This window comes from Cricetulus griseus, chromosome 2, assembly GCF_003668045.3.
Source record: "Cricetulus griseus strain 17A/GY chromosome 2, alternate assembly CriGri-PICRH-1.0, whole genome shotgun sequence".
Classification (NCBI taxonomy): Eukaryota; Metazoa; Chordata; class Mammalia; order Rodentia; family Cricetidae; genus Cricetulus; species Cricetulus griseus.
The window spans coordinates 356,557,240-356,584,883 of NC_048595.1; the positions used below are offsets into that span (position 1 = coordinate 356,557,240).

A 27,644-nucleotide genomic window follows, 5' to 3' on the forward strand; every position below is an offset into this window, starting at 1 on the left:
TATTAGGAGCACAGCCTAGGACAGCTCAGCTGGTAGCAGGAAGATGTGAGTTGTCTGTAGAATCAACTCAGAAAGCTGAGCATGATGCTGCATACTTGTATTCTCAGCACTAGGAAAGAAGAAATGGGGGATCCCTGGGGCTTTCTGGCTAGTCAGTCTAGACTAGTCAGTACACGGCAGGTCTCAGTGAGAGAACCTGTCTCAAAAAATAAGGTAGACACCTCCTGAGAAAGGACAGCTGAGGTGGTCCTCTGAACAGCACATGTACACACCCAGAACATAAGTAAGTAAGTAGGCAGATGATAGACAGACAGGTGAAATAAGTCCACAGATAATAAACTCAGTTTTCCTTGACTTAGTAAGTACAGATGGCATTTCCCTTTACCATAGGCAGGTGACACACGTGCTGTTGTTGTGTGATGTGCTTAACCCATGCCTGGGTCTCATTTGGGGCCTATCCGATTCAGAAGTCTATATGGCTCCACTGTGAAGCCACTGGTCCCCCTGCCCCTCTGCCAGGCCATCTAATGCCTTGTATTTAAATTCCCAGAGGCAAACGTTTGCCACTATGTATTTAATGCCCACTATTTATTTAATCGATAACTTGCTGTTATCAGTCATTTGTTTCTGTCTAGGTATTTTGCCTTCTTATTTCATTTTGAAGAAAAGATTTCTTTCTTCCTTTTTTACACTGTTTTTTTTTTTTTTTTTCTGTATTTGACTGATTCCTTAAGCATAAGTTAAAGGATGTTTTATCTAGTCTCCAATAAGCAAACTTTCTCTTAACTACACTGCTTAGGTGTTTTATAAAGGCCTCAGTGCCACTGGCCCTTTAATGTACTTTCTTTTTCTACTTTCTCATTGCTGGGGGTCAAACTTGGAGCCTTAAAAGTGCCAGGCGAGTGCTCAGTAACCTATATCCCCAGCTTCCTCTCTGCTACACTGTATTTTTAGATAGGGCCTTATTTTAGACTGTAGCCCAGGCTGGTTCTATCTTCAGTTCCCTTGCTCAGACTACTGATTATAGGCATAAACCCACCTTTTATTCATACTTTTGATTTGGGTTTTAATGTTGAGACAAGTTCACACTTGCTGGCCTGGAACTCACTATGTAGACCAGGCTGACCTTGAGCTTATTTGACTTTCCTGCCTCTGTCTCCCAAGTAACGTAACTAACAGGCATGCACCGTGACCAGCCAATCCAAACGCCATATAATTGACTTGTGGAAAATGCATGTCACTGGTTTTTAAATTATTCAGAGGTGTGCAGCTATGGGCAACATCTGAATTTGGACCACATTCACAAGAGAGTCTCAAGATTTAGAGTCTCCCTTTCCACATCACTCCACTGGGTGGTCAGAAGCTGCTTCATCCGTCCACTTCCTGTTTCTTTTTTTTTTTTTTTTAAAGATTTATTCATTTATTTTCTGTATATGAGTGCTCTATCTTCATGGTCAACTTTATGCCAGAAGAGGGCATCAAATCCCACTATAGATGGTTGTGAGCCGCCATGTGGTTGCTGGGACTAGAACTCAGGACCTCTGGAAGAGGAGCCAGTGCTCTTAACCTCTGAGCCATCTTTCCAGCCTGCTCCCACCGCCCTCCCCCTTTTAAGATTTATTTACCACTTACTGTTGCTGTATATTTCCCTCTTCTAGATGTTTCATCTGAATTGAATCATAGGATGTCTGGTCTTTTGCCATGGAATCTTTCACTTAGCACGATTGCATTACAACGTGTTAGTAGCTCATTTCTTTTTATGGCCAAACTATATTCCATTGTAGAATATGTACAGCCAGCCCTTTGTATCCTTGAGTTCTTCAGCTGTGGGTTTAGGGGCTGGAAAGATGGCTCAGCAATAAGAGCACTTGCTGCTCTTGCAAGAGGACCTGCGTTCAGGTGCCTGAATCTATATTAGAGGGCTCACAACTGCTGGTAACTACTGTGCCAGGAGATCGGACACCTTCATGGCCTCTGTGAGAATTGGCACACAAGCACTCGGTGCACATATGTACATACATCTCTGGGTGGTGGTGGCGGCGTACTCCTTTAATCCCAGCAGTTGGGACTCAGAGGCAGGGGGATCTCAGTGAGTTTGAGGACAGCCTGGTCTATAAAGAGAGTTTCCAGAACATCCAAGACTGTTACACAGAGAAACCCTGTCTCAAAAAAGCAGAGAGAGAGAGAGAGAGAGAGAGAGAGAGAGAGAGAGAGAGAGGAAAAAGAGTAAAATACCAAAACAAAAAACCAAAAACACTTACACATGAAGCAAAATGAATAAATCTTAAAACAAAAAAAAAAAGGTGGACAGTGCCTGAGGCACAATAACTTAAGGTTGTCCTGTTGAGTTTACTCACATGTACATGTGCATTCATTCCTCATACATGTATGTACCTTCACAGTCATGAGCACACACAAAGATGTACTGTTCGGCAATATCTTTAAAGATAAATGGAAACTTGTTATGTTATCTGTGTGGCTGCTTCCTTCTTTAGTGCAGTCTGATTCTTTTCCCTTCCCTTTCATCTCAGTGGTCTCCCTGCATTCACACCTGCGTATGCTCACCTGTGTCTCCACAGGTATGGCCAGTTTTGCAGGCAGGGGCTGTTGATCACACATGCTTTCCTGGGAGCTTCCTTTTCAAAGAGAGCTCAGCATCAGTGGCTGGTTCTTTCAGTCTTCTTTGCAGATGGTGCCCCACTCCCCTTGTTCTGGTTAGCAGGTGACCCCCGCCCTTCTGGCGGCGGCGGCGGCGGTGGTGGCAGTGGGATGGCCTTGTTTTTAGTGTTTTCTTGCCAACAATGTTATCCTCCCATCAAAAAGGTCTACACTTAGCCTCTCCTTTCGAACCCCATAGCCATTCTATCTTGATTTTTGTTTTTTGTTTTGTTTTGTTTTGTTTTTTTGAGATAGGGTTTCTCTGTAGCTTTGGAGCCTGTCCTGGAACTCGTTCAGGGGACCAGACCTGCCTTGAACTCAGAGATCCACCTGCCTCTGGTGCCCCAGTGCTGGGACTAAAGGCCTGCGCCACCCCCACCTGGCACCATTCCATCTTGAACATTATGTCCCTTCTAGGTCTCCTCTCTGTACCCCACCCCTGCCCCATATGAAAACCCAGACTATGGCAGGCAGTTTTTTTTTTTTTTTTCCCCACATTCCTTTGTTTGTGCCCCTTCTCTCCATTACAGCTAACCTTCCTTTCCACCTCTATGACCCTAAACTCTGGTTCAAGTCCATGTGCTGCCTGTGGCTCTTCAGTCTTCCTATCTCCCATTTTGTGTCTTTTAAAAACAATATTCTTTTTGCACCTTGACAATTTCGTACACATACATACAATGTATCTTGTTTATATCACCTCCTCCCTTCTCCTACCACTGTATCATCTTTCCAAAAACTTGAGTCCAGTTAGTATTTTGCATGCATACAGGGGTAGGAGCTTATAATGGAGCATGACTAACCTACCTCGGCCACATACTGGAAGAAAATGGACTCTCCCTTTTCCAGGAGCTCTCAACTGTGGGTAGTAGCCTCTCAGCAGAGGAACAGGGCCTCATTAGTCCTTGTGACATCCTTGTGGGAATGTTGACTGGCTTGATACAGGTACAGCTGCTGTGAGATCATGCGTGTAGAAGCAAGGCCACGTTCAGAAGGTAGCGTTTAACAGCATTCCTCCCCATCCTGTCCATGGCTCTTGTGTTGTTTCTGAGCCTTGGAAGGGTGATGATGGGGGTGCATCATTTAGGACTAAGCAGCCAAAGGTCTCTTTATTTGACCGGTTATGAGTGCAGCTATGAGTGTATGTTAACTGATAATCACTGCTAAAAAGCAAAGCTGAGAACAACACTAATCCTTAAGAACAAATATTTAGAAGGCAGTTTGACATCTGTGACCATTTAGTAAAACAATGGTAGTAGCCCGCCTCACCCCGCCCACCCACCCATACTGACCCACCTCCCAGGGCCTATGACCTCCCCAGCCTTGGACTTTTACATTCCTATGTCAGGCATGAATTCCTTCCTGAGGAGCAGACCTCAAATCTAATCAGAACGTGGTTAGTTACCCCCATAACAATAGTGCCACTAAAGAACCAGTAGGTACATCTTGATGGGTGAGACCATGCTTGTGTTTCTATTTGGATCTTTAATACAGTGAGAGCGTAGACTTTCTGTTGTATGGTTGTGTGTGTGGCAGCTGTGTGTATATGTGCATTCACCTTTGTGTATATGTGGAGGCCAGACGTTGACTTCAGGTAACTTCTATTGCTCTCTGCCTTGTTTTCCTTCCAGTTATGTGTCCATTTATGAAAGGGGCATACCCATGGGTGGAATCAGTTCTCACCTTCTACTGTGTGTGTCCCTAGGATCAAATCCCCATGCAAGCATCTTTACCCAATGAGCCACTTCATTGGGCCACTGCCTTGTTTTGGAGACAAGGCCTTCCACTGAACCTGGGACTCTTTGAGCTAGACTGGTTAACTACAGATCCTAAGATCTGCCCTGTCTATACTGCTCAGCATCGGGGTCACAAAACTGTCACTGTGCCCAGCTTTTATTTACCCACTGACCATCTCCCCAGCCAGTGGTGATTTTTGACACACCTGGCACCTCCCAAATTTCAGGAACCTTGAGAACAAAATTTAGCCCCCACTGGTTAGTCTTCTACAAGCCTGAATCACAAGACTCTTACACACAGTAGGCATTTCATAACTATTCACTTGAGTGATTTTGCTGGGGCTGTAATTGTCTGAAGTTAGAACTGCTTCTTTCAAAAATCTAGTCTATTTGTCCTCATCAAAACCTGGCTTTTAGTGCTCCACAGGCAGTCTTTGTTGGGGTGCAGGGCAGCCCCCAGAACCGGTTACCAGTGAGGACTAGCAAGCATTAGGCAGGTTTTGAAAAGGAAAATGCTCCTTGACCAGCCTCCAGCTGTGACATCTTTGAAAGTTAAATTCACCAGAAAAGGAAGTTGCCACTGAAAACAGAAGCACCAATGGGAAGCCGGGGTTGCCCCCTCGTGACCACCGTAGGCGGGTTGCCCGGGGCGACAATGGGCCTATAGAGCCCCCTTCCCCTGGTTAAATTACTGGGAAGGGGCAGAAACACAATGGCAGTAGGAGTCTGCAAAAAGCAACAGCTCCCAGCGTCCCTCACTCCGCTCACGGAGCTGTGTCGAATCCTAGAACCACACCACACTAATTAGCCCGGAGTGGAAAGGGTTGTCATGGTGACCGGGCACTTTTTAAAGCACAGGAATGGTGTTCATTATTGTTCCAAGTCTTTAGCTGTGGGGAAAAGGTCAGGGTGGCAGTTGTTTTCCGTATGAAGTTTGGCCCGAGAGCCTAACAGAAGGTGGAATGTCCCTCGGAGACGCAGGAAGATGGTGAGTGCCTGTCCGGGTTCAGAGGGGAGGCCCCGGGAGTCCTATCTTTTAGGACGCTTTAATAACTTGGGTGCCCGGCTAAGGAATTACGTGGAGGGAGGAAAAGTGACAGGACCAGAATGTGGGTCAGGCACAGCGATGGCTGAAGGATGAGTGTTAATTCTCACTCTTTGGAACCTCAAATTAGGCCAGTTAAAAGTTTCTCTGCTTCCATTGCATTCATTAACAACAAAAAAATTGAAGATGCCTTACACTTTATTCATAAATAGTTCACTCAAGTCTATAAAGCTAGAAGCAGCATAGGCAAAAGCTTCCAGAGCAGCTACTTACCCTCATGCTCCCATTCTCCAAACAGTATAAGGTGTCGTGGCTGGTTTGGTTTTCACAGCCCAGGGCTTTTCTTACTTTTGTAAAGAGAGTTCAAATGTATAGACTGAAAATCCGAGTCACTGCTCTCCTGGCCGCTGGCTCTAATTTGTTGGCTGCATTCTGTTAGAATACTGCTAAGTAAAGACAACCTGACCACAAGTGTTTGCATAAGACATTCTTGAGAGAAGAGTGCCTGCTGGAGATGAGGGCAGCAGCTCCATAGGGGGATTTGCAGTGTGTGTGTGTGTGTGTGTGTGTGTGTGTGTGTGTGTGTGTGTGTGTGTGGTGTTTTAATTTTAGTATTTGAAGCTGCAGAATAACCTGGCTTTAAGTTTGCTTTTGTTCTGTTCATAACTAATTGTGTTTTTTTTTTAAGGGCTGGAGAGGAAGCCACTTTGTGGGGGTTTTGTTGTTGTTGTTGTTTTGTTTTGTTTTTGCCTTTTCCACAGTATGGCTGGGTTTTTTTGGTTCTTTTATTAGAGTTCTATAGAATAACAGCATTCAAGTTAATTAAAGGGAATAGGGGCTTAGATTAGAAGAATGAATCACCATCCAAAAGCTGCAAGTGGGAAGTGACCCGCTTTGCTTTCTCCCTGAAAAACTATTGTTCCAGTGTCAGTGCCAGCTGGCCGCTGTGCAGACGGGAGAGCGGCCTTTAGAGGAGGTGTCTTGGCTTGGCTTCCTGTCTCATCTCTGTGTCCTTGGGCTCACTTCTGGTGGAACTTGCAATAAGTGGGGTATCATATCAGACTAGATCAAATTAAGAGTCTTGTCTCTTTTATCCTCAGGCATTTCATACCCCCACCCTGCCACGTGTGTGTGTGTGTGTGGGGGGTCTATCCATGTGTACTCCTCAGATTATTGTATTTTTTTTAGTTAAAAAATACCTCTCTGGTATCCTTATAGAAGTTTAATAAACAGAGTGATATTTACATGACACTGTACGCTTTTGGAAATAGTTATTAAAGTGGTGAAAAGTCAACGTTGAGGTATATTTGTGACATGGTCAAGTGTTTGAACATTGATATTGACATTTTAAGGGATTGTTGGTATCTTTCAAGATATAGTAATTGTATGGTAGTTATGTTAAACTATGGCATATGCTAAAATATTTACTAATGGTATTAAATTGGCAAAAGATATGAGGGGGACAGTAAGCAGGATGGTGGGCACAACAGGATTGACTGGGACTTGGGAAGTAGGTGACAAATCCATGGCATTCATTTTCTATAGTATGTTTTGTGTAGGTTCTAGGTTCACACGCTCCCTCAAACACCAGTGGGGGTATAGCCTGATTAGTGCTGTGTCATCTAACTATCCAACGTTATCCCATTGTTCACGGTTTAGATGCCAGACCAGTTTGATCAGGCAGTCGTGCTAAACCAGCTGCGTTACTCTGGGATGCTGGAGACGGTGAGGATTCGAAAGGCAGGATATGCTGTCCGAAGGCCCTTTCAGGATTTTTACAAAAGGCAAGAAGGGGCTAAATGGATTCTCCCATTCTTCCTCCCTCCTTCCCTCCCTCCCTCCCTAGCTGTCTCTTCAAGGGATAGGAGAGAGCAAATAGCAAAGGTAACACCATGCACCCTCTACTGCAGATATAATGTGCTAATGCGGAACCTGGCTCTGCCTGAGGACATCCGAGGGAAGTGCAGTGTGCTACTGCAGCTCTATGATGCCTCACACAGCGAGTGGCAACTGGGGAAGACCAAGGTACAGTGACAGGAACATTTGCCACGCCTTCCCCGGGGGACTGGTGATACCCACAAGGTGTAGCATTCCCAGACACTGCTAAGTGGGTTGTTATTAATATCCTGATGGTTCGTGTGGAGTGTGTGTGTGCACGCGTGTGTGTACACACACTTGCATGTGCAAACATACCAGGCAGTCAAGAATGCTGGCTAAATGAGACCCTTGTGTTGTGAATGTACCAGGCAACTCCAGCACCTCAGAAATGAAACCCCAAGGCCTTCCAGCTCTAATTTGAGTGCCATGTGTGTGCCATTCCTGTTGCCACAGCAGCTATCATGCAGCAGACAGCGGGAAGCCTTCTGGGTTGCCAAAACCTCAGCCATGAAGGAGTAAAGTAAAACCCACATTTTGCCATGCTGCTGTAGCAGAGGCCCTTAACCCCTTATTCCAGATGAGAGCTAGTACTTTTACTGAGAGAGAGAGAGCCCTCAAGTCTTCATCTTTTCAAAACCTAGCAATGCTGATGCTACAGAGCCACATTTGACCAGCATTGGAATTTTAGGGTGGGGAGAGGCGTATGAATTGAACTCAGAACCTCATACATGACCACTGAATTACATTCCCAGATCCCAGAATTTCTTCCTCAACCCTCCTTTATAAAAAAAAAAAAAGATTTTATTTTGTTTTTAATTATGTGTATCTATCTTGGTGTGCGCCTATGAGTGAAGGTGCCCGTGAAGGCCAGAAGAAGATATGGGGTCCCCTGGGACTGGGAGTTATGGGCAATTTTGATCCACTTGATGTGGAACCAAATTAGGTCCACTGGAAGAACAGTAAGTGTCTTCAACCTCTGGGCCATCTCTCCAGCACCCAGAGCTGCCTCCCTGGTATCAGTCCTTTTTTGTACTTAGCAGGCACAGAGAGAGAAGATTGGTTCCCCCAAGACAGCAAAAAGTGTATTTTAGGACTTTCCTGGATTCGCCCCTCTGTTTCTCCTCTTTCTATGTCAATCTCTGTGTCACTTGTCACCTAGATTCAGTATAGGACTAATGCTGGTCTGTGAGCCAGTGTGCGCTAGCCATGATGACGTGAAACATAAGAAACTTTGGCAATTTGACTGCCCCTTTATGCCTATTGACTGTAGTAATTACAACAGAAGGTGGAGCTTGACTTTCTGTCTACTCTTTTCTGTTTTTCTTGTCATATACCCTTATTGCATTTTGGAGTGTATTGGTTTGCGGCCAGTGAGCTGTGTAGAGTGCACTGGCCCAAAAAAGCCTTATTGTGGAAGTTTGCAACAGACATCAGTAGAGTGAAACAGGTGCTGTCCCCAAAAGACAGCTCTGCTTTTGAGAGGCCTCTTCTACAACCATGTTCTTTTCCTCTCACACATGTCTCCCTCCTGGGCAGGTCTTCCTTCGGGAATCCTTGGAGCAAAATCTGGAGAAAAGGCGGGAAGAGGAGATTAACCGTGCAGCCATGGTGATCCGAGCTCACATCTTAGGCTACTTGGCACGGTAAGGTGCACACCTAGGAGAATGCCATGAAGCTCTAGAAGGGCTGTGACCCCCTGTGGGGTAGTCTGTGGGAGTGGAGAGGTACCCAAGGTCGGAGAAGCTGCCACAGCAGTAACCCAATAAGCCTGAACTGGGCAGAAAATAGTAAATCATTTCCTGTTCCTGCTGCTCACTTAGAGGTCTGTCTCACGCCTGGCTCTGCTGCACCTCCTGAAGCCGCTGGAGTTTGGCTGTGTCTTGTGGCATTGCTACCCGAGTGTGTCCCTTATCCAAGATACTTGGGCTCACAAGCGTTTTAGATTCTGGAGTTTTCATATTGGAATATCCGCCTAGTCTCTATTGAATGACAGAAATTCAAGAATATTCCAGAATCTGTTTTTTTTTTCCCCCTGTGCGAATATTGACCTCCCCCTATACATGTTCATACATGCTAAGCATGTATTCTGCCTGTGAGCTACATTCCTAGCCCTGGGAATCTGAAAATCTCATTATTTCATTTTATATGCATTGGTGTGCTGCCTATACATATGTCCTTGTACCACTTACCTGCAGATGGTTATGAGCCACTGGAAGAGCAGCCCATGCTCTGTAACCACTGAGGCATCTCTCCAGCACTAGAATCTGAAATTTTGTGAGCATCATATTAGCATTCAAGAAATTGTAGATTTGAGGTTTGGGGATGAAGAATTCTCAACTTGTATCACTACATCTAGAGACCCTCTCTGGTTGCTTACAAAGTGATACTGCTTCTTTTGGAGTTGTTTTGTGTTGTTGTTTTGTGATACAAGTCTCACTATGAACCATGGCTGGCTTGGAACTCACAGTATATGTCAGGTTGGCCTCAAAGTCTGAGATATGCCCACCTCTGCCGCCCAAGTGCTGAAATTAAATACATGTGCTACCCGTCTTTAATGCTGGCGCTCGGGAAGCAGAGGCAGGCATATCCCTATGAGTTTGAGGTCAGCCTGATCTGCAAAGCTAGTTCCAGGATAGCAAGGACTAAACAGAAAAGCCTAGTCTCCTACCCCTCCCCCCCCAAAAAAGCTACCAACTCTGACTCATGGTCATTTGGTTGGGTGTACTCTGCCAGCCACACGAAACCCTTCCATCTTCAGAAGCATGGGACTGTCCTATTGTGGTAGCATTCTGTTTTTTTGTTTTGTTTTGTTTTTTGTTTTTTGTTTCACATGAGCTGTATATATTGGATCTTCTTTGGCTCTGTTTACCCAGCTTGTGCCAGACTGCTCAAAGTTGGTGTTAGGGTTAGTTGTTTATTTAGCCAAGATAATGGTAGGATTCTGATTTTCTTTTGTCAGTCATTATTCTTTGGTTTTTCTTCTGTTTTGTTTGGGCACAAATTTCCGCCTCTGCCTGCCAGTCTCCATAATGACAGCACAGGCCCAAATCTGGGTCCTCTCCTTTTGTCTCGTCATAATGTAAGCTCATTTGAATAGCTCACAGCCTCATTATCTGAGTGGCCAATCTCTTTTGCAGAAAGCAATATAGAAAGGTCCTTTGTGGTGTGGTGACAATACAGAAGAATTACAGAGCCTTCCTCATGAGGAAGAGATTTTTGCATCTGAGAAAGGCAGCCATCATCTTCCAGAAACAACTTAGAGGACAGCTGGCTCGCAGGGTTTACCGACAGCTGTTGGCTGAGAAACGGGAGCAGGAGGAAAGGAAGAGGCGGGAGGAAGAGAAGAAGAGAGAGGAAGAAGAAAGGTATGTGCCTGCTCGGGTGGAACATGAGGGAACACTGGGAACGGCAACCTTGCTGGCCTGTCAGGAATCTCCAGGGGACCCGGAGAGCTCCCTGTGAAACAATAGTTCTTAGCACAGAAGACCAGCTCAGAAGACCCAGCTCTGTGAATATGTCTTTGATACACAGAATATGTACACCCATCCTTGTGTGGGTGGTTGGATGTGCACACACAAGAGCAAACACACATGTAGGTGCGTGGATGTGAAGGCCTGATGTAGTTGGGGTAGCTTCCTCAGTCACTCTCTGCTATCACTGAAACCTGGACCTTACTTATTTGCGCAGGCTGACTGACCAGTGAGCTCCATGGTGCCGCTTGTTTCTGTTTTTCCAACATTGGAACTGCAAATAGATATCCCCAAGCTTGGCCCTTGGCATGGACCTGACCGGGGGGGGGTGGGGGGGGGTGGTCATGCTAGCACTGCAAGTACATTACAGGCACAGCCCTCTTCCTGCTTTTTAATGGGCAGAGATCTTCCTTGGGCTGAGCACATGGCTCAGCAGTAGAGTGCTTGCCTAGTACACAGGCACCGGCACCGGCAAAAAATTAAACCCATTGAGAAGCAAGTTCCGAGTTGTTGATTTTTCACCTTTCTGTTTTCAGAGAGAGAGCACAAAGAGAAGCTGACCTCCTCCGCGCCCAGCAGGTGAGGAACGCTGGTACATGGGGGCCCTTTGTGCACTTTCTTCCTGCTTTGAAGCTGGGATTCAGAATGCAAACCAAGTAGGAGGTGGAAGGAAGGATGGGCTGGCGAGATGCTGCTATCTCCCCCATCACCGTAGCGCAGGGCTTAGACAGTGCCACGGGAGTTCAGTGTGGGTCACAGTATGGTTTCCCTGTGGAAAGGTAACACCATGACAGTGTCCTGGTAATGTCATCACATTCTGTGCTGTTTCCAAGACGTGGTTTCTCCTGAGGCATCCCCTCCATGACCCGGTGGCCACGTCACTGTGTCCCTTACACAGCAGTTGGCCCTTGAAGTATATTTCAAGGTGTCTCTGGCACTCTCCTCTTTTATAAGGACACCTTTCATATTGGATGCAGGTTTAGCTTACTAACCTCCTATCATTTTAACTTAATCACCCAATTAAAAGCCCCCTGTTAACCACAGCCGTATCCTGAGGTGTCGGGGACAGGACTGAAGCATGTCAGTTAGGTTGGGCCATAGTTCAGCGTGTGAAAAAGGAGGAAGGTGCTTATTCTAAAACCTGCCTTTCCCCGGAGGAGGAGGAAGCGAGGAGGCAGCAGGAAGCGAGGAGGCAGCAGGAACTCGAGGCCTTGCAGAAGAGCCAGAGGGAGGCAGACCTGACCCAGGAACTGGAAAAACAGAGGGAGAACAAGCAGGTGGAGGAGATCCTCCGTCTGGAGAAGGAGATCGAGGATCTGCAGCGCATGAAGGAGCGGCAGGAGCTGTCCCTCACTGAGGCCTCCCTGCAGAAGCTGCAGCAGCTGCGGGACGAGGAGCTGCGAAGGCTGGAGGACGAGGCCTGTCGCGCGGCGCAGGAGTTCCTAGAGTCCCTCAACTTCGATGAGATTGACGAGTGTGTCCGCAACATTGAGCGCTCCCTGTCTGTGGGCAGTGAGATTTCCGGCGAGCTCAATGAGCTTGCCGAGACTGCCAGTGGAGAGAAGCCGAACTTCAACTTCAGCCAGCCCTACCCCGAGGAGGAGGTGGACGAGGGTTTCGAGGCCGATGATGACGCCTTCAAGGACTCGCCCAACCCCAGTGAGCACGGCCACTCTGACCAGCGAACCAGCGGCATCCGGACCAGCGACGACTCTTCAGAGGAGGACCCGTACATGAACTACACCCTGGTGCCCACTAGCCCCAGTGCCGACAGCACAGTGCTGCTCACTGCATCTGTGCAGGACTCTGCCAGCGTGCACAACTCCTCCAGCGGGGAGTCCACCTACTGCATGCCCCAAAACAAAGGGGACCTGCCCTCCCCCGATGGCGACTATGACTATGACCAGGATGATTACGAGGATGGTGCCATCACCTCCGGCAGCAGCGTGACTTTCTCCAACTCCTACAGGAGCCAGTGGTCCCCAGACTACCGGTGTTCCGTGGGAACCTACAACAGTTCTGGAGCGTACCGGTTCAGCTCAGAAGGGGCACAGTCCTCCGTGAGTATCTGCCGTCTTGTCCCTAAGAGCCAGGTGTTCCACCATCTACCACAGTGCCTCAACATCAGTAGCATTAAGACCCCCTAAAGATTTCAATCATGTTCTAAACCCCTTTTCTCTTTACGTTAGTGAAAACGGGGTCAGTGTGAAGCCCAGAACTTCCCTTCATCCATGAGAAAACTGGCATGTAAAATACTGCTCAGCTTGGCCTTTTTATAGATACCTAGCCTAAGCTGGCTTTATAGAATAATTTCCTGACTGTAACTTGATAGTCCATACTACACAGTGTATTTCTTATGATATTGATAAGGGAGGAATGCTTTTTTTCCCATTTTTCTGGTTTTGTTTTTTAGCTTTTGTATGTGTTTTCTTTTTGTTGTGTATTAAATGCTGTTTCTCTCAGACTCAGCCATGCTTTCGGTACAGCAACTTAAGAGTGACTCTCTCATGGCTCGCTTAGAACAATACCCTTGAGCATCTAATAGCGTGGAACCTTTGGGCTGAGGTCAGTTTGAATTGTGGGTATCAGGTCAGCTCACCGCTTGAACATCCATTTGAGTACTCTGTAATTCTGAGTTCCTTGGATGGCCTCAGTAACTGTAATAGCCTGGAGTACTCCTCCCCAATTGTGCCAATGGTTCAGTGGGTGTTCTCATTGCTCTGCTTACCATCGCCTTACCTGTCTCCTTGTCCAGTTTGAAGATAGTGAAGAGGACTTCGACTCCAGGTTTGATACGGACGACGAACTCTCCTACCGGCGAGACTCTGTGTATAGCTGCGTCACACTGCCCTATTTCCACAGTTTTCTGTACATGAAAGGTACAGCCTGCAGCCCCCTCAGCCTGGGTTGGGGTAAAGCTATGAAAAGTCATTAAGCATGTCCCCTGCTTATGGTGTGCCACTTGGGTATCCTCGACTCCCCTGAATTGGTTCTGGGTGATAGGGCAAAGAGTTTGCAAGCATGCAGCATCCATTTTTAGTCCCACTATTGCTCTGTCCCCTCTTTGTTGCTCACATATGAAGCAAATATGAACTCGGTCACTGCTGGAAGGCACTGGGACCCATTCTAATGATTATCTCACTCCCCATCCCACCCCACCCCACCCCCATACACAAGACCTGGAAGTTTGTGCTGAATGCTATGGGGATACCGCCTGCATAAACTAGTCACCACACCTAATTCACGAGGAGACTTTTTGGCATCTCTTCCATTTGCTATTCAATATCAAATGTGCTGCACATAAATATTAAGCATTAAAAACCTTGAGGCACCTGCCATTTAGGAATTGTTTTAATTAGGGCCTCATGTTTGGTGCTGGGTCCTCACTCAGGGTCCAACGTAATGAGAAACTGTAGTCGTCACCCGTATTTGCTGGCAGATTGATATAGATGGATAGAGGGAGAGAGAGCCCAGTTGTTTCTTGAAGGGTCCTAGGGGGTGGGGAGTTGCAATCTAGATTATGGAGCTGGGACAAGATAACAGACACTCATCCATAGGTGCCATCCTTGAGTATGCAAGCCTTTTCTCTCTTTGTGATTTCTGTATCAGCAAGCATTTTGCTAATTTCAGCCCTTTTCTTCACTTTCCCATGCACACACAAGTGTGTGTGTGTGTGGTGCACGCGTATGTGTGCATATCTGCCTGCCTGCCGCTCCCTTTTTTAAAATATGACCATGTTCAGTTATTTCTGTTTTCGCTGTGAGCCACATATCTGCAAAACATTTGTAAATTTCCTACTACTAGGTTTAGTTTGGGGAAGGCTTTTCTGTTGTCTGATGTCGCTGCTTGGAAAGACAAATGCTAGGGAATTCTTCAGACACTTAGCACTCAGTGAATGCTGACAAAGCAGGCAACCTCAAGAACATGGTTGCTCTCACAAGACCTGAGCATGGTTGACAGCAGTAGACACAGAAGGGGGAAATTGTTGTCTCCAGGGAAGAGCACCCCTATGGGTTATCCAATGCCAAGTGGCCACCCTGAAATCGTATGCATGCAATCATATGTTCTGAATAGAAGAGCAGCTACAGAGAAGGCTGCTGCAGTGACTGCTGTTAACATACTTGACTAAGATTGGTCACTTAAAGATAATGCGACAGACAACAGAACAACCTTGTGCTGCAGTTTTCCTCTAGGCCTGTTTTGAGAGATTAAAGTCACAAATCAAAACAATCACAATGTTTCATCGTGAGAGTCCTTGGCAGATTTGCTGTGGGAAAACAGCTCTGTCTTGGCTTCGTCACAAACAGCCTCAGCCACTTGAGTGGAGAACTTTCTGTCTGAGGGAGAGTATCTCGGTATTTCAGTGAGGGGAAGGGCTATCCCGGCTGTCCATTCACTCCAGGAAAAAGCCTGTTAGATTTGTTTTCTGGCTGAAGAGATGCACTGTTGTTTGGGCTTTAAGTCTCCATGTTAAGTATCCCTTGCTGTGGTTGTGGTTAAGAACATAGCATGAGCAGTTTTATAGTGAGCTACAGAAGTAGATTGTGTTCTCCCACGTACTGTTGTAAGAAGGTCTCCAAGTGAGGGGAGTAAGATGCCAGTCACATACTGGCTACCAAGTCACATCCTATTTATTCCTCTCACTTCATGTCAAGTCAAAAGGCATTTTCCACCGGGTGTGGTGGCATGCAATGTTTCTTCAGCTACTCAGATGGCTGAAGCAGGACGGCAGCCTAGAAACCTGAGTGAGACCCTACCTCAAAACAAAGTTTAACAAATGGAACAGAGAGGAGTGGCACATACTAACTTGCTTAGCATCCACAAGTCCCCCGGTTAGTCACCAGTACCACAAAACAAGAATGGAAGGAAAGGGGGCTGGAGAGATGGCTCAGGGGTTAAGAGCACTGACTGCTGCTCTTCCAGAGGTTCTGAGTTCAATTCCCAGCAAGCACATGGTGGCTCACAACCATCTGTAATGTGATCTGGTGCCCTCTTCTGGCATGCACTGCATACATGATAAATAAATAAATAAATCTTTAAAAAAAAAAAAAGAATGGAAGGAAAGAAGGCAGGTAGACTTTTATAGTCTGACACACGTCACGACACGCTCCTGCCTGTTAGTTACAGCCTCAGCCTTTTGCCTTCCATCTGGAATCCATTTTCAGGTGACGCTGGTTTTGTATGAGAAGATGTGTTGCCCCAAACACAGTATGTTTCATATCCTCTGGAACTGAGACTTCATCATGAGTTCTAGAACTGACAGTGATTGCTCCTCCATCTGCCAAGTGAGGGAAGATTAATATCTCTCAGGCACTTGGAGGAGACTGTGGACTATACATGTAGAGAAGCTTCTTGCTTATTTAAGGCTCTTATAGTCACTCTGGGATAGATCATCAGTCTTGACTATTTCCGTGTGAGCCGCTGCAGGAGATTTCTCAGCAGCCTGAGGAGGAGCCGTATTGTAGATCAGGGAGGAACAGCATTCTTGGATGACATAGCCTTGCTGGACCATCTTCTGTACACGGAACAGAAGCCAGACGCCCCTCCTCCACTCTGGAAGGGTCTGTGAGTGCGTGTGTGTCGGCTGAGACAAGGTTCAAACTGGGCTGTGGACTTTGTCACTTGGTGTGATTGACTTTGTAATCTTTCCTTTCCCTGCCCCTTCCTGGGGGAACAGGTGGTTTAATGAACTCCTGGAAGCGCCGCTGGTGTGTCCTCAAAGATGAGACCTTCCTGTGGTTCCGCTCCAAGCAGGAAGCCCTCAAGCAAGGCTGGCTGCACAAGAAAGGCGGAGGCTCCTCCACACTGTCCAGGAGAAACTGGAAGCGTCGCTGGTTTGTCCTGCGTCAGTCCAAGCTGATGTACTTTGAAAACGATAGTGAGGAGAAGCTCAAGGGCTCGGTGGAAGTCCGGACAGCCAAGTATGTCCCTGCAGCTTGACTTCTTGATTATGATGATGGGCACATGTTTTCATTAAGAGAGAGAGAGAGAGACAGAGAGAGAGAGAGACAGAGAGAGAGAGAGGGAGAGGGAGAGACAGAGAGAGGGAGAGGGAGAGACAGAGAGAGAGAGAGAGCAAGCATGTGTACATAGGTGGGTGTATGTATGTGTATATGAAAAGTAGACATCAGTGTAGGATGCCATTCCTCAGAAGCTTCCTTTCAGAGATAGAGTCTGTCACTAGAGCATGCCAAGTAGGTCAGGCTGGCTGGCCAGCAAGCCCTAGGGACTCTGCTGTCTCCGCCTCCCCAGTGCTGGGATTGCTATAATGTGCCAACACACTTAGTTTCCCTGCCCCACCGCCACCAACAGCTAGCAAGGAAAAGGAAACGCTATTAAAATCAAGGCGATAGTACAGACACAGAGAAATACACTGTGTAGGTGACAGCAGACCACATGAGGGTGTCTTTTATGGGATCTAAAGGAAAAATAAGCCGTGCTTATGGGTGTAATGTGGCAGTTCTCTAGTTTGATTGGTGTATTTTAGTTATGTAACCTTTACTATGTGTGTCCCCTCCCATAATGCAGTAACCATATGCATGGCCAATTATATATAGGCATGAGGTAGTAAACAGGAGATTCTCTCTACATGATCTCTCACAGCACATGGTTTGCTTGACTGTACATGGACCCCAAATTACTTCAGGCCTGAGGGGCTCCTTTTCCCTTGTACCCAGCCATAACTGGAGTCTGGTTGACTAGAAACTGTTCACATTTGATGGTAGTGAAGGAGAGGAGACCTTTATTCCATTGTTTAGAAGAGGGTAGGCATCCTGAGTCACCAGCAGGTTGCTGCATACATTGTAAGGTGAGGGGTTTGTGTTTAGTAAACCAAGAAGCTGCCAAGTGTATTAGTAGAATTGGGTTTGGACTGTGCACCCCCTCCCATCACACCCAGAGTTTTAAAATGGTTTCTGGAACTTGAACCTAGATCCTTGAGCTTGTATAGCAAGTACTTTACAGACTAAACTATCTCACCAGCCCATGTGTTCTGTGCAGGAGTGGACTAGCATAACTACTCAGTCAGTCTCAACAATTCCCTTTAATGGGTAAATTGTGAAGAACTGGGAAACAAGACTTAATCTCTGAGAGCAATTTTTTTTTTTTTTTTTTTTTTTTTTTTTTGTAGCTGCAATTACACTCAGATGTTGGTTTTTACTCAGAAGATAGACCTTTAGACACACACCCACTGGAAATGTAACGACGAGTGTGCAGAGAAAGCTGGCTTGAATAAAACCAGGCATAATGCGCATCTCTAAACTCAACTCTAGGAAGGTTAGGTAGGAAAATTGAATTTGAGGACAGCCTGGGCTACTAGAGAGTTTAGGGGCAGCCTGACCTATGTGCTTAGACCCTATCTTAATAAACTGGGGAAAAAATGAAGGTGTGAATGTGAGGTGACCGGTTGAGAGCCCTCCTGTGGGTCAGCTTGCCCCTTTTATTTCTTCCCACTCTGGCTATCATCCAACAGCTAAATGGAGAGCTGATTGACAGGTGTGTTTCGAAATGAATCATTTGTCTTCCATCTGTGATACTCATGCAGTTGGAAGAACAACTGAGATTTGAATTCCATACAACCTTTCTTGCCAATAGTCCCGTTTAGAACCAAGGCTTTGGACTGTCAAGGTATGATTATTGTTAAAATTTAATGTTTTTAGAAAATTATTGGGGCTTGGGGCAGCTGTTTTTCTGAGTTACCTAGGTACTAAGCATTAAAAAAAAAAAAAATGTTTGGAAATAACCTGTACCCATACTGCTTAAAAACCAGGACACCACAAATACTTTGCAAAGTAGCAAAATGCATGCTGTCAGAGGGGGTAAAGGCAGAGGCAAGAGACTTCCAGTTTGAGGCCATCCTGGCTGTCTAGTGAAAACAAAACAAAACAATTCCCTGCCCCAAGAACCTTAATCTGTTCAAAATGGTAGAGCCTCAGCTATTCCCTTCTTCAGGGCCCTGCCTGTAAATACCTACCTTGATCACATATCTGACACAGGAGCTTGGGAATGGCATCCTCAAGCCATAGCTTGCGGGTCAACGAGGGGAAGAGCTCACACACGGGACCAGGCTGCCTTCGGGGTGTCCTCCTATTGTAGATCAGAGGCGGGGGCCAGAGGGAGGCAGAGGAAGGCTTTTTAGCCTTCAGACATGGGGTGTCAGTCACTGGGTGTCCTCTGTGATGAGAGATTCCTGCAAGGAGACATCAGGAAACACCCACCACCCTCCTCCCTCCCCACCCCATCCATAACCCCACAGCAGACCCATTAAGAGTACAGAAGAGTCTGGCTCCCCCTAGAGGTCACTATAAAAGGGCTGGTGACAATGCTCTCTATTCATTGGTCCTTATTTCATTCGTGTTTATGATTTCAGTTACCTGTGATAAAAAACACCAGTTAGAAAAGTTTCACGTTTAGAGGGAGAGAAGTAGAGAGAGTGGCCACCATCCTTTGTTTTGGGGTATTGTTCTGTTCTGTTAGTGATCACCCTTGCTGTGTCTAATTACAAAGCAAACTTTCCAGTTCAGATGCCTGCATGAGTTGTGCACCCCAATCTGAAAATCCAAACTCTGAAACCCTTCAGATTTTGCCTGCTGCTGTGAAGCCTCATGTAGAGAATTCTACTCTGACCTCACTCGATGGGTTACAGTCAAAATCCAGGCGTGTGGAAATTGCATACAGGAAGCTGGAGCATAGCCCATAGTATACTCTCTGCTTAGCATAAAGCAGATGCCTTCAGGTTATATGTATATGAAACATTAATACTCCCCATGTTTAGAGTTAGGTCCAATTCAGAAATGTAAACCACTTGATCTTGTCATGGTGATGGCACATGGCTTTAATCCCAGCACTCTGGAGGCAGAGGCAGGCGGATCTCTGTGTGAGGCCAGCCTGGTCTACAGAGTGAGTTCCAGGACAGGTTCCATAGCTATGGAGAAACCCTGTCTCAAAAAAAAAAAAAAAAGAAAGAAAAGAAAAGAAAAGCAAAACACTTGATCTCAGGTGTTCTGGGCAGGGACACTCAACAGTATAGGGGGGATCCCATAGTGTATGGGAAGTTTACTACTTTCTACCGTCTTGAGTACCCCCTTAGTCTCAGAAGAAATCTCTCATGAATAACAGAGGGTGGGTGGGGTGGGGGTCATGGTATATAATTTCTAAAGCAACACTTTCCAACTGCGTCATTCATTTTGTAAAATTGCCTTTCTCAGTTATACCTAAGAGTTCTACCTTCTTGGTTTCCATTCACTGCTTTTGTGTCTTGCAGGGAGATCATAGACAACACAAGCAAAGAGAATGGGATCGACATCATTATGGCTGACAGGACCTTCCATCTCATTGCAGAATCCCCTGAAGATGCCAGGTGAGGTCTGTGGGGTGGGCTTCCTCCTCACTGTGTTCTCTCCTGAGTTTAGGCTTGAGCCCCATGAGAACACTCTTGTGTCCCGTTGCCTTTAAAGGGGTTTTGGTTTTCTAGTTGGTTTTTCTATCTGGACGGTTAAAAGAGGCATAGGACATGTGTGTCCTGTCCCTGTATGCCCTGTCCCTTAGGGAATCTTGCCCTAGCAGATGTGTTCAAGTACAGCTGTTTCACATTTTTCCTGCCTCAGATGCCAGGAAACTTGCCAGACAGGACAGAAACTTGAGTTTCATTGCTGCTAGCATCTGGTACAGACAACACTGACAGCCCTCCCTTGGATGTTTCTGAGCTCCAGAAGGAAGGAATTTGTACAGAGATGTAAAGAGCAGACAGTCGCCTTAGCCATCCATGGTCTGCTCGGTGAATGGTGATGATGCTGTGGCATGCAGAGGACTTGAAAGTCTCTACCTTGAAGGAATCAGTGGACAGGCCATTAACTGACATAATCACATTGCAGGCAGTATGAACTCCTTTGGTTGTCAGCCGGTCCTGTGCAGTGGTAATCATTATTTACACTGTACAGACAGTGACAGAGAAAGGCAAACTATAATAGAATACGAGCTCGGTTCTGTTGAATGGATGGATGCATTGCCCCCACCCCTTGCAGATCTTTCTGAGCGGACTTAAATCCCTGGCTGAGGTGAGGCGAAAGTGGAGTCAGCCATTGGCTGGTGCAAGCCGCCTGTCTTTGGACCTTGAGCTTCTGTCCAGGAGCACCAAGGAGATGGAGCTAGGGAAAAGTGACATTTGCTTTTCAGTGAGACGTATCACATGGTCATACAGTGTCCAGGACACGTTTTGGGCCTTTGTGGGACTCTAGGATTCTGGTGGAGGTGGTTGTCATCTGCTCTGAGCGGTGCTAGGCAGTAATGTATTCGATGACAGCAAGGGGCTTCCAATCCTCTGTGTTCAGCCCAGAAGTCGTCAGAGCTTTCTGTTGGGTTCTCACACCCATCACTCACTACCTCCTGCCTGCCCTTTGAGTGTTTTCAAGTTGATTCAACCCCATGGCAGCAACATGAAGGGGACAGACACCAGAAAGTGATTCTTCCCAAGGGAACAAACTGAAGCCCTGGCTGCACTCAGAAATCATGGCACAAACTGGAAAAACAAGCCAACCTTAAATTACAGCCCTAACATTCTGTCTGGGACTCCTAGAGACCACATGTGGCTCTCTGTGGTCCAGGGACTGCCCACAAGTTCTCAGCCGAATTATAGGCCAGTCATCTGCCAGCTGCTCTCTCTGTTTTGTGCCAGAATGAACCTGCTGAATTTAACTTTTGGAATGTTTTAGTCAAAAGCTTTTCCCCCTTGACCAGTGGAACACACTTTTTAAAAAAGGTTCTTAAGAAATTTGTAAATTATAAGAGTGTCAGTAGAAATTGAAAGCATGACAATTTTGTACTTTGTATTATGTGTGTGTTGTGTGTATGTGTATGTATGTCTATGATTCGTATGACACACTTTGTTTCAGGGGATCTTTTTGAGGCTATAGAGCTATGACTGCAAGTTACCTTCTGGTCAAAGAAGGGAGGAGCAAAGTCGCATGAGGTCTTGCTTTGCTTTGTTTTCAAACAGTTTCTCCTTCAGGAATTTTAGGGAGTAGGTTTTAGTTTTTGCTGTGAATAATTTATATGACTAGTTTTATGTGGGGATGTTATTTTCTTTTCACTTAAATATTCCATTGCATACCAAGTCTTTCTTCTGTGCCCTACTTAGTAGTAGTATGTGTTTATTAAGATGTAAGAATACCCTTGAGGAGAAGGGTGTCTTGGCTTCTCCCTCTCATGCTGTGTGTTCGGAGTTAGTGCTGTCTGTGTGTCTGTATGTTCCAGGTCATTTTCTTTCTGTATGTCTCTGGTTCCTGGTTCTAGCAGGACTTTTGTTCTGCGTAGGTTTTTCTGGAACTGACATGCTTTTTGCTTTTCAAAGTCTTTCTGATTATTATAAGCTGGAAGTGAGAAAACCCAGATGAAATGAAGATGGAAGAGTTTTGATAAATAATTCTCTGTTCTTGATGTAGCCACCTGCTTTGGTTTCCACCTTCCTTGTGGTTTTATTCACTTGGGTGGAAGTCCTAGCAAGCCACCAAAAGCCCATTGTACCCCAGTAGAAAAACAGATGTTAAGCACTTGGTCTGATGCAGTTTTGCCTCCCTTGCTGACTTCTTTTCCTTTCATAAGTGTCCTCAGGTCATGGATATAGGACTCAGTGGTGTCTGAGGTCTGGTAGGTGAGGGGACTTGATGTGAGATACATCCTGGTAACTTTGCTTATGATAATATGCATGGCACCTTGCCTGTGAGAAACAGGCAAAACTGCAAGCAAAGCTTCCCAGAGATGTCTTGTAGGCAGGAAACACGGAAAAGCATTGTTTTGTCCCTCCGAGCTTGGCCGCCCTTGACCATTTTCCCTCTCTCCCCACAGCCAGTGGTTCAGTGTGCTAAGCCAGGTCCACTCATCCACAGACCAGGAGATCAGAGAGATGCACGATGAGCAGGCGAACCCCCAGAATGCCGTGGTGAGTGGACACTGACAGGGGCTGGGGAGTCCAGAGCTGGCAAACTCCCAGAGTGCTGTGATTGGTGGACGACTGTCTGGGAGAGGCAGGGTGTCCAGAGGTGGTAATGAGAAAGAAGTCAGACTGGGCAAGAGGGTGGGACTGGATATGTCTAGGTAATCTTTGTAAGTAAAAGAATAATAATTCAGGAGAAAAACAAGACTATTTAAAAATTATGCCGGGCATTGGTGGCACACGCCTTTAATCCCAGCACTCGGGAGGCAGAGGCAGGCGGATCTCTGAGAGTTCGAGGCCAGCCTGGTCTCCAGAGCGAGTGCTAGGATATGCTCCAAAGCTACACAGAGAAACCCTGTCTGGAAAAACAAACAAAAACAAAACAAAACAAAAAAAAAATCTTAAATTATGTTTAAAATTTTGCATAGGATAAAACCCCACAAATTGCAGGTGAGTTTTGCTATGTTTCCCATCTTCCACCTCAAATGTTAAAAACAAATCACAATTTTCATGATATTACAGAAACACCTGAAAACTTACATTTGAAAGACTCAAACAAATTTTGAGTAAAATTTTTTTTGTCTGTATTTTGTACACACAGGAAGTTATATAATCCTTTTTTAAAAATAAAGTTTTAGCTGGGTGTTGGTGGTGCATGACTTTAATCCCAGCATTCAGGAGGCAGAGGCAGGTGGATCTTTGTGAGTTTGAGACCAGCCTGGTCTGCAGAGTGAGTTCCAGGACAACTCCAAAGCAATACAGAGAAACCCTGTCTCAAAACAACAACAACAACAAAAAAGTTTTATTTCCTCATGAGGAAACATATTTTCTTAAAAGAAATTTTAATATTTAAACATTTTTTTCATGAGATTTTAGAAAATTAAAGATAGGGATTTTTTAACTATGCAGAGTTTTTTTTATAATACAGTTTTGGTTTTTTTAATGTGTTCATTTTTAATTTGTGTTTAGGAGGCTAGGTTTGTGCATGTGTGCTGCAGTTGCCCTCAGAGGACAGAAGAGGGCATCAGAACCCCTGGAGCTTTGGTTCCTGGAGATTGTCAGCCACCCAGTGTGGGTACTGGGAACTAAATTCTGCTCCCCTATCAGAGTGCCATACTCTCTTAACTACTGAGCCCAGAAAACTCTAAACCCAAGGCTTCTTTGCAGAGTAATTGTTAAATTAGCAAAGGATCAGTGAATTTACACTGTTGAAGAGTGGATGAGTAATCTTGAGTAAACATAGTTTAAGAACAAGAGGGGCTAACTGATGATGTAGTGTTTTAAGGAGTGATGTCATTTGGCTCTGGTACCTCCCTCACCATCTCCCTTTTTGTTCCTTTCCAGGGCACACTGGATGTGGGACTGATTGATTCTGTATGCGCCTCAGACAGCCCTGATAGGTAAGCTCCAATGCAGACACAGGACAAAGCCGCCAAACATCCACTGAGCCTCCACCCCTTGCCTTTGCTAGGCTATGTATGAAACCTTAGCAACCACCTCATCCAAAGTCTTCCAGAAGGTGACTTTGGGTTGCTAGGGTAATGAGAAGCCATCTTCAAATGCAACTTCAGCACAAGCAGAGGATGGTGTTTCTCTGAAAGATCTACTTGGGATAGCTTCGTGGTTTTCTGAGTTGGGGCCTGACTATGTTAACCCAGGCTGGGGTCAAGTTTGGAACAGTCCTCTTGTCTCAGTCTCCCAAGTTCTAGGACCACATGTGTGAGCCACCATTCCTAACAGTCTTGAAATTCTCACAGCAAGGAAATGGCTACTTAGGAAAATGGACTCCATCCAGCATATGGAGTCTGTAATGGTCCTTTCTCTAAAAACTAATAATGACCTTGATGATATATTTGTGTAAAATAGATATAATAGATGTAAATCCAACCACGAGCCTTGTCCTTGACATTTCTGCTTTACCTGTTTCGACCTTAAAGGCAAACTACCTTCAGGTTGATGTGGTTAATGGCCTGTCTATTGTTGCCATTTGTAAATTCCTTTTTTGGTCCTTGGCAGACTCGGTTCTTCTAAGGCCAGAGTCAGAATTAAAAGTGATTTCAGCCATGTTAATATAGCCAGAAAGTAAATATGAGCATATTAAAACTTATAAGATAATAGTAATAAATAGTAATGTAGTGTCTGTAGGGCAGAGTGAAAGCTCTGGGGTCCTCATTAACTACTCTGGTGCTCTTGGGAGATGCTCTTGTCTCTGGAAGTCAGCCTACACTACTTTATGCCTGGCTTAGAAGTGTTTATACCCATGCTGTCAGTCATTAGTCCAGGTACTTTGTGTTTGCTCAAGTTCTACCTTACTAAGCCTGCTTCTTTTCACAAACCCACCGCCCCAGCAAGCCTGGCAGGTTGTCATAGTCAGGGTCTCTATTGCTGTGAAGAGACACCATGGTCACAGCAAACTCTTTTAAAGGAAACCATCTAATTAGGGTTGCATACTTACAGTTCAGAGGTTCACTTCATTATCATCATGGCAAGAAGCAAGGCAGCATGCCTGCAGATATGGTGCTAGAGAAGGAACCGAAAGTTCTTACCTCTTGACTTACAGGCAACAGGAAGTGGTCTGAGACATTGGGTGGCTTCAGCATATATGAGACCTCAAAGCCCGCCTCCACGGTGACACATTTCCTCCAACAAGGCCACACCTACTTCAGCAACGCCACTCCCTTTGGGGGCCATTTTCTTTCAAACCACCACACGAGATGGCACATACTGAAAACTTTGCATTCTGCTATTCTGTTTTTCTTACCTTTCTTCCTTCCCAACTAAAGTTTTGGTATTCTGTTTGTTGTATTTTGATTTGGTTTGGTTTTTTTTAAGAAAAGGTTTCTCTGTGTATCCCTGCCTGTCCTGAAACTTACTCTGTAGACCAAGCTGGCCGTGAACTCTCAAAGAGAGCCTCCCAGGTGCTGAGATCAAAGGCATGCACCCCTACCACTCGGCTCAGTGATAGTTTTTAAGGGACCTGTGGCCACAGGGGCAGGCAGTCTGGCTAAAGCCTATTTTCTTGAACTCTGGTAGTGTTTCGATACAGAGACCATAGAAAACTCAAGAGAGAGGAGAACTCACAGTCAGTATTCTGCTATTCGGATATTCTGCTATTCTGCTATTCTAATAGCAGAATGCAATAGTATCAGCAGCTATGAAGGGATTCGTGTGTGCACAGTTCCATGAGAGATTCTGAGCACTGACAACTGGAGTTGAGGGGCAAAGTAAGTTTCCATTATCACTTTATCCCTGTCTGGGAAATGAGCACTTGTTGAGTGGCTTTTTTAAACATGGACCCAAGTAGCTTTTTGTACCAGGCATAATTAAGGACATAAGATGTTCCACTGACACCTAGCTGCTAATCCTCCTCTATTACCTCTGTCTGGCATTTGATTTGGCCCACAGAAATATCCAAGACTATATCCAGAGGCAGGAAGAAATTGGTTTTGGAGATGCATTTAAAAAAATAAAATCCCCCATGGTTACCTTAATTTGCCTTCCCGGGACTAGTTTCTTCTGGAAAGTCAAGGGGAAGGAAAGTCCAGGGGAAGAGCTGTTTTCCCTGTCAGGATTTCTCTGGGTGAGTGTGTTGCTCCAGCTTTGAAGGTTAATGGTGTGTAGCATAAATGCCACAGAATATGAGCAAGGCTTGCCTTAGTATGAAATATAAATAGCACCCAGTGTCTCCCAGGGACCCCTCTGCCAGGGGAAAGGCTGTGAAGCCTCGGTGCTGACAGAGGTGATGCCCACACTGGATTTAAGAGGCTCCACTTGTTTCTCACCCTGTCTGCTCTCTCAGACCCAACTCATTCGTGATCATCACGGCCAACCGGGTGCTGCACTGCAATGCGGACACACCAGAGGAAATGCACCACTGGATAACACTGCTACAGAGATCCAAGGGCGACACCAGGGTGGAGGGCCAGGAGTTCATCGTGAGAGGTGACTGCCAGCCACATTCCCATTGTCTCCCTAAGTCAGGGTGTCTCACTAAACCATCAATTCGGCTGGACTAGATGGCCACAGAGGTCCGGGGAATCATGTTTAGGATAATGGGTGCCAGCTACTTTGCCCAGACTCCTTACATGGGTACTGGGACTCCAAGCTAGGCTCCCATGCTTAAACAGCAAGCGCTGTGTGATAGAACAATCGTCTCCTGTGTAAACAGCTTCTCTAAGTTACTTGGTCTGAAGAGTATGAAAAGAAAATCAATGATTATGGCCATTCTCTAGCCAGTAGGTAAAAATGCAGTCCATATTTCATGATTTACAGATGGAAATGATGGTGGGATATTTAGGGTTTTACCTCACGTTTGTTTTATCAGTGCTAGGGCTGAGTATGTCCCAGAAGCACTCCTCTACTGACCTTTATCTCCAACCCCTCTTGAGAGTTTTCTGACTGTCATTTGAACCTTCCTTTCCAGGGTGGCTGCACAAAGAAATGAAGAACAGTCCGAAGATGTCCTCACTGAAACTGAAGAAGCGGTGGTTTGTCCTGACCCACAATTCCCTGGATTACTACAAGAGCTCAGAGAAGAACGCCCTGAAACTGGGTACCCTGGTCCTCAACAGCCTGTGCTCTGTCGTGCCCCCCGACGAGAAGATCTTCAAGGAGACAGGTACCTAAGGCCACACACAGAGTGAAGCACAGCCAGGCTCAGAACGCCGGATGACAAATCTCAGGAGTTTGCTTTAACAAAGGGATGCAATTTCTGCCTAGTGTATTTTAGCTCCCTCCACCCCAAAAGAAATTCCATTTTTGATCTGTGTCCTAAGGCTGGCTGTGGTTGGTTCTAAATGCTTTGTATTTGAAACTATAGCAAAGATGGTTTAATTTTCAGGGAATGTAAAGACCTTCAGAGTCATTGGATTTTAGCCTAGTGCACAAGAAGTAGCTGTGCAGGTAGGCAGGTTTGGTTTGGGCTTTCCCCT

At 45.8% G+C, this 27,644-nt stretch overlaps 1 protein-coding gene across 6 annotated transcripts in view; it reads left to right on the forward strand.

Annotated features, from left to right (window-relative positions):
- Positions 1–27,644, forward strand: part of Myo10 (myosin X) — a 207,136-nt gene that overhangs the window by 158,421 nt on the left and 21,071 nt on the right. For 4 of the 6 annotated variants that reach the window (XM_027400037.2, XM_027400040.2, XM_027400039.2 and 1 more), the window contains 13 exons: positions 7,096–7,220; positions 7,347–7,461; positions 8,851–8,957; positions 10,452–10,679; positions 11,321–11,363; positions 11,942–12,844; positions 13,540–13,663; positions 16,462–16,705; positions 20,047–20,142; positions 22,626–22,719; positions 24,058–24,113; positions 26,513–26,655; positions 27,137–27,331. In XM_027400037.2, coding sequence (XP_027255838.1) covers positions 7,096–7,220; positions 7,347–7,461; positions 8,851–8,957; positions 10,452–10,679; positions 11,321–11,363; positions 11,942–12,844; positions 13,540–13,663; positions 16,462–16,705; positions 20,047–20,142; positions 22,626–22,719; positions 24,058–24,113; positions 26,513–26,655; positions 27,137–27,331 — 2,473 coding nt within the window. Of the gene's footprint in view, positions 1–5,017; positions 5,380–7,095; positions 7,221–7,346; positions 7,462–8,850; positions 8,958–10,451; positions 10,680–11,320; positions 11,364–11,941; positions 12,845–13,539; positions 13,664–16,461; positions 16,706–20,046; positions 20,143–22,625; positions 22,720–24,057; positions 24,114–26,512; positions 26,656–27,136; positions 27,332–27,644 lie in introns of those variants that run through there. The other 2 variants (XM_027400042.2, XM_027400038.2) reach the window with 2 other exon arrangements.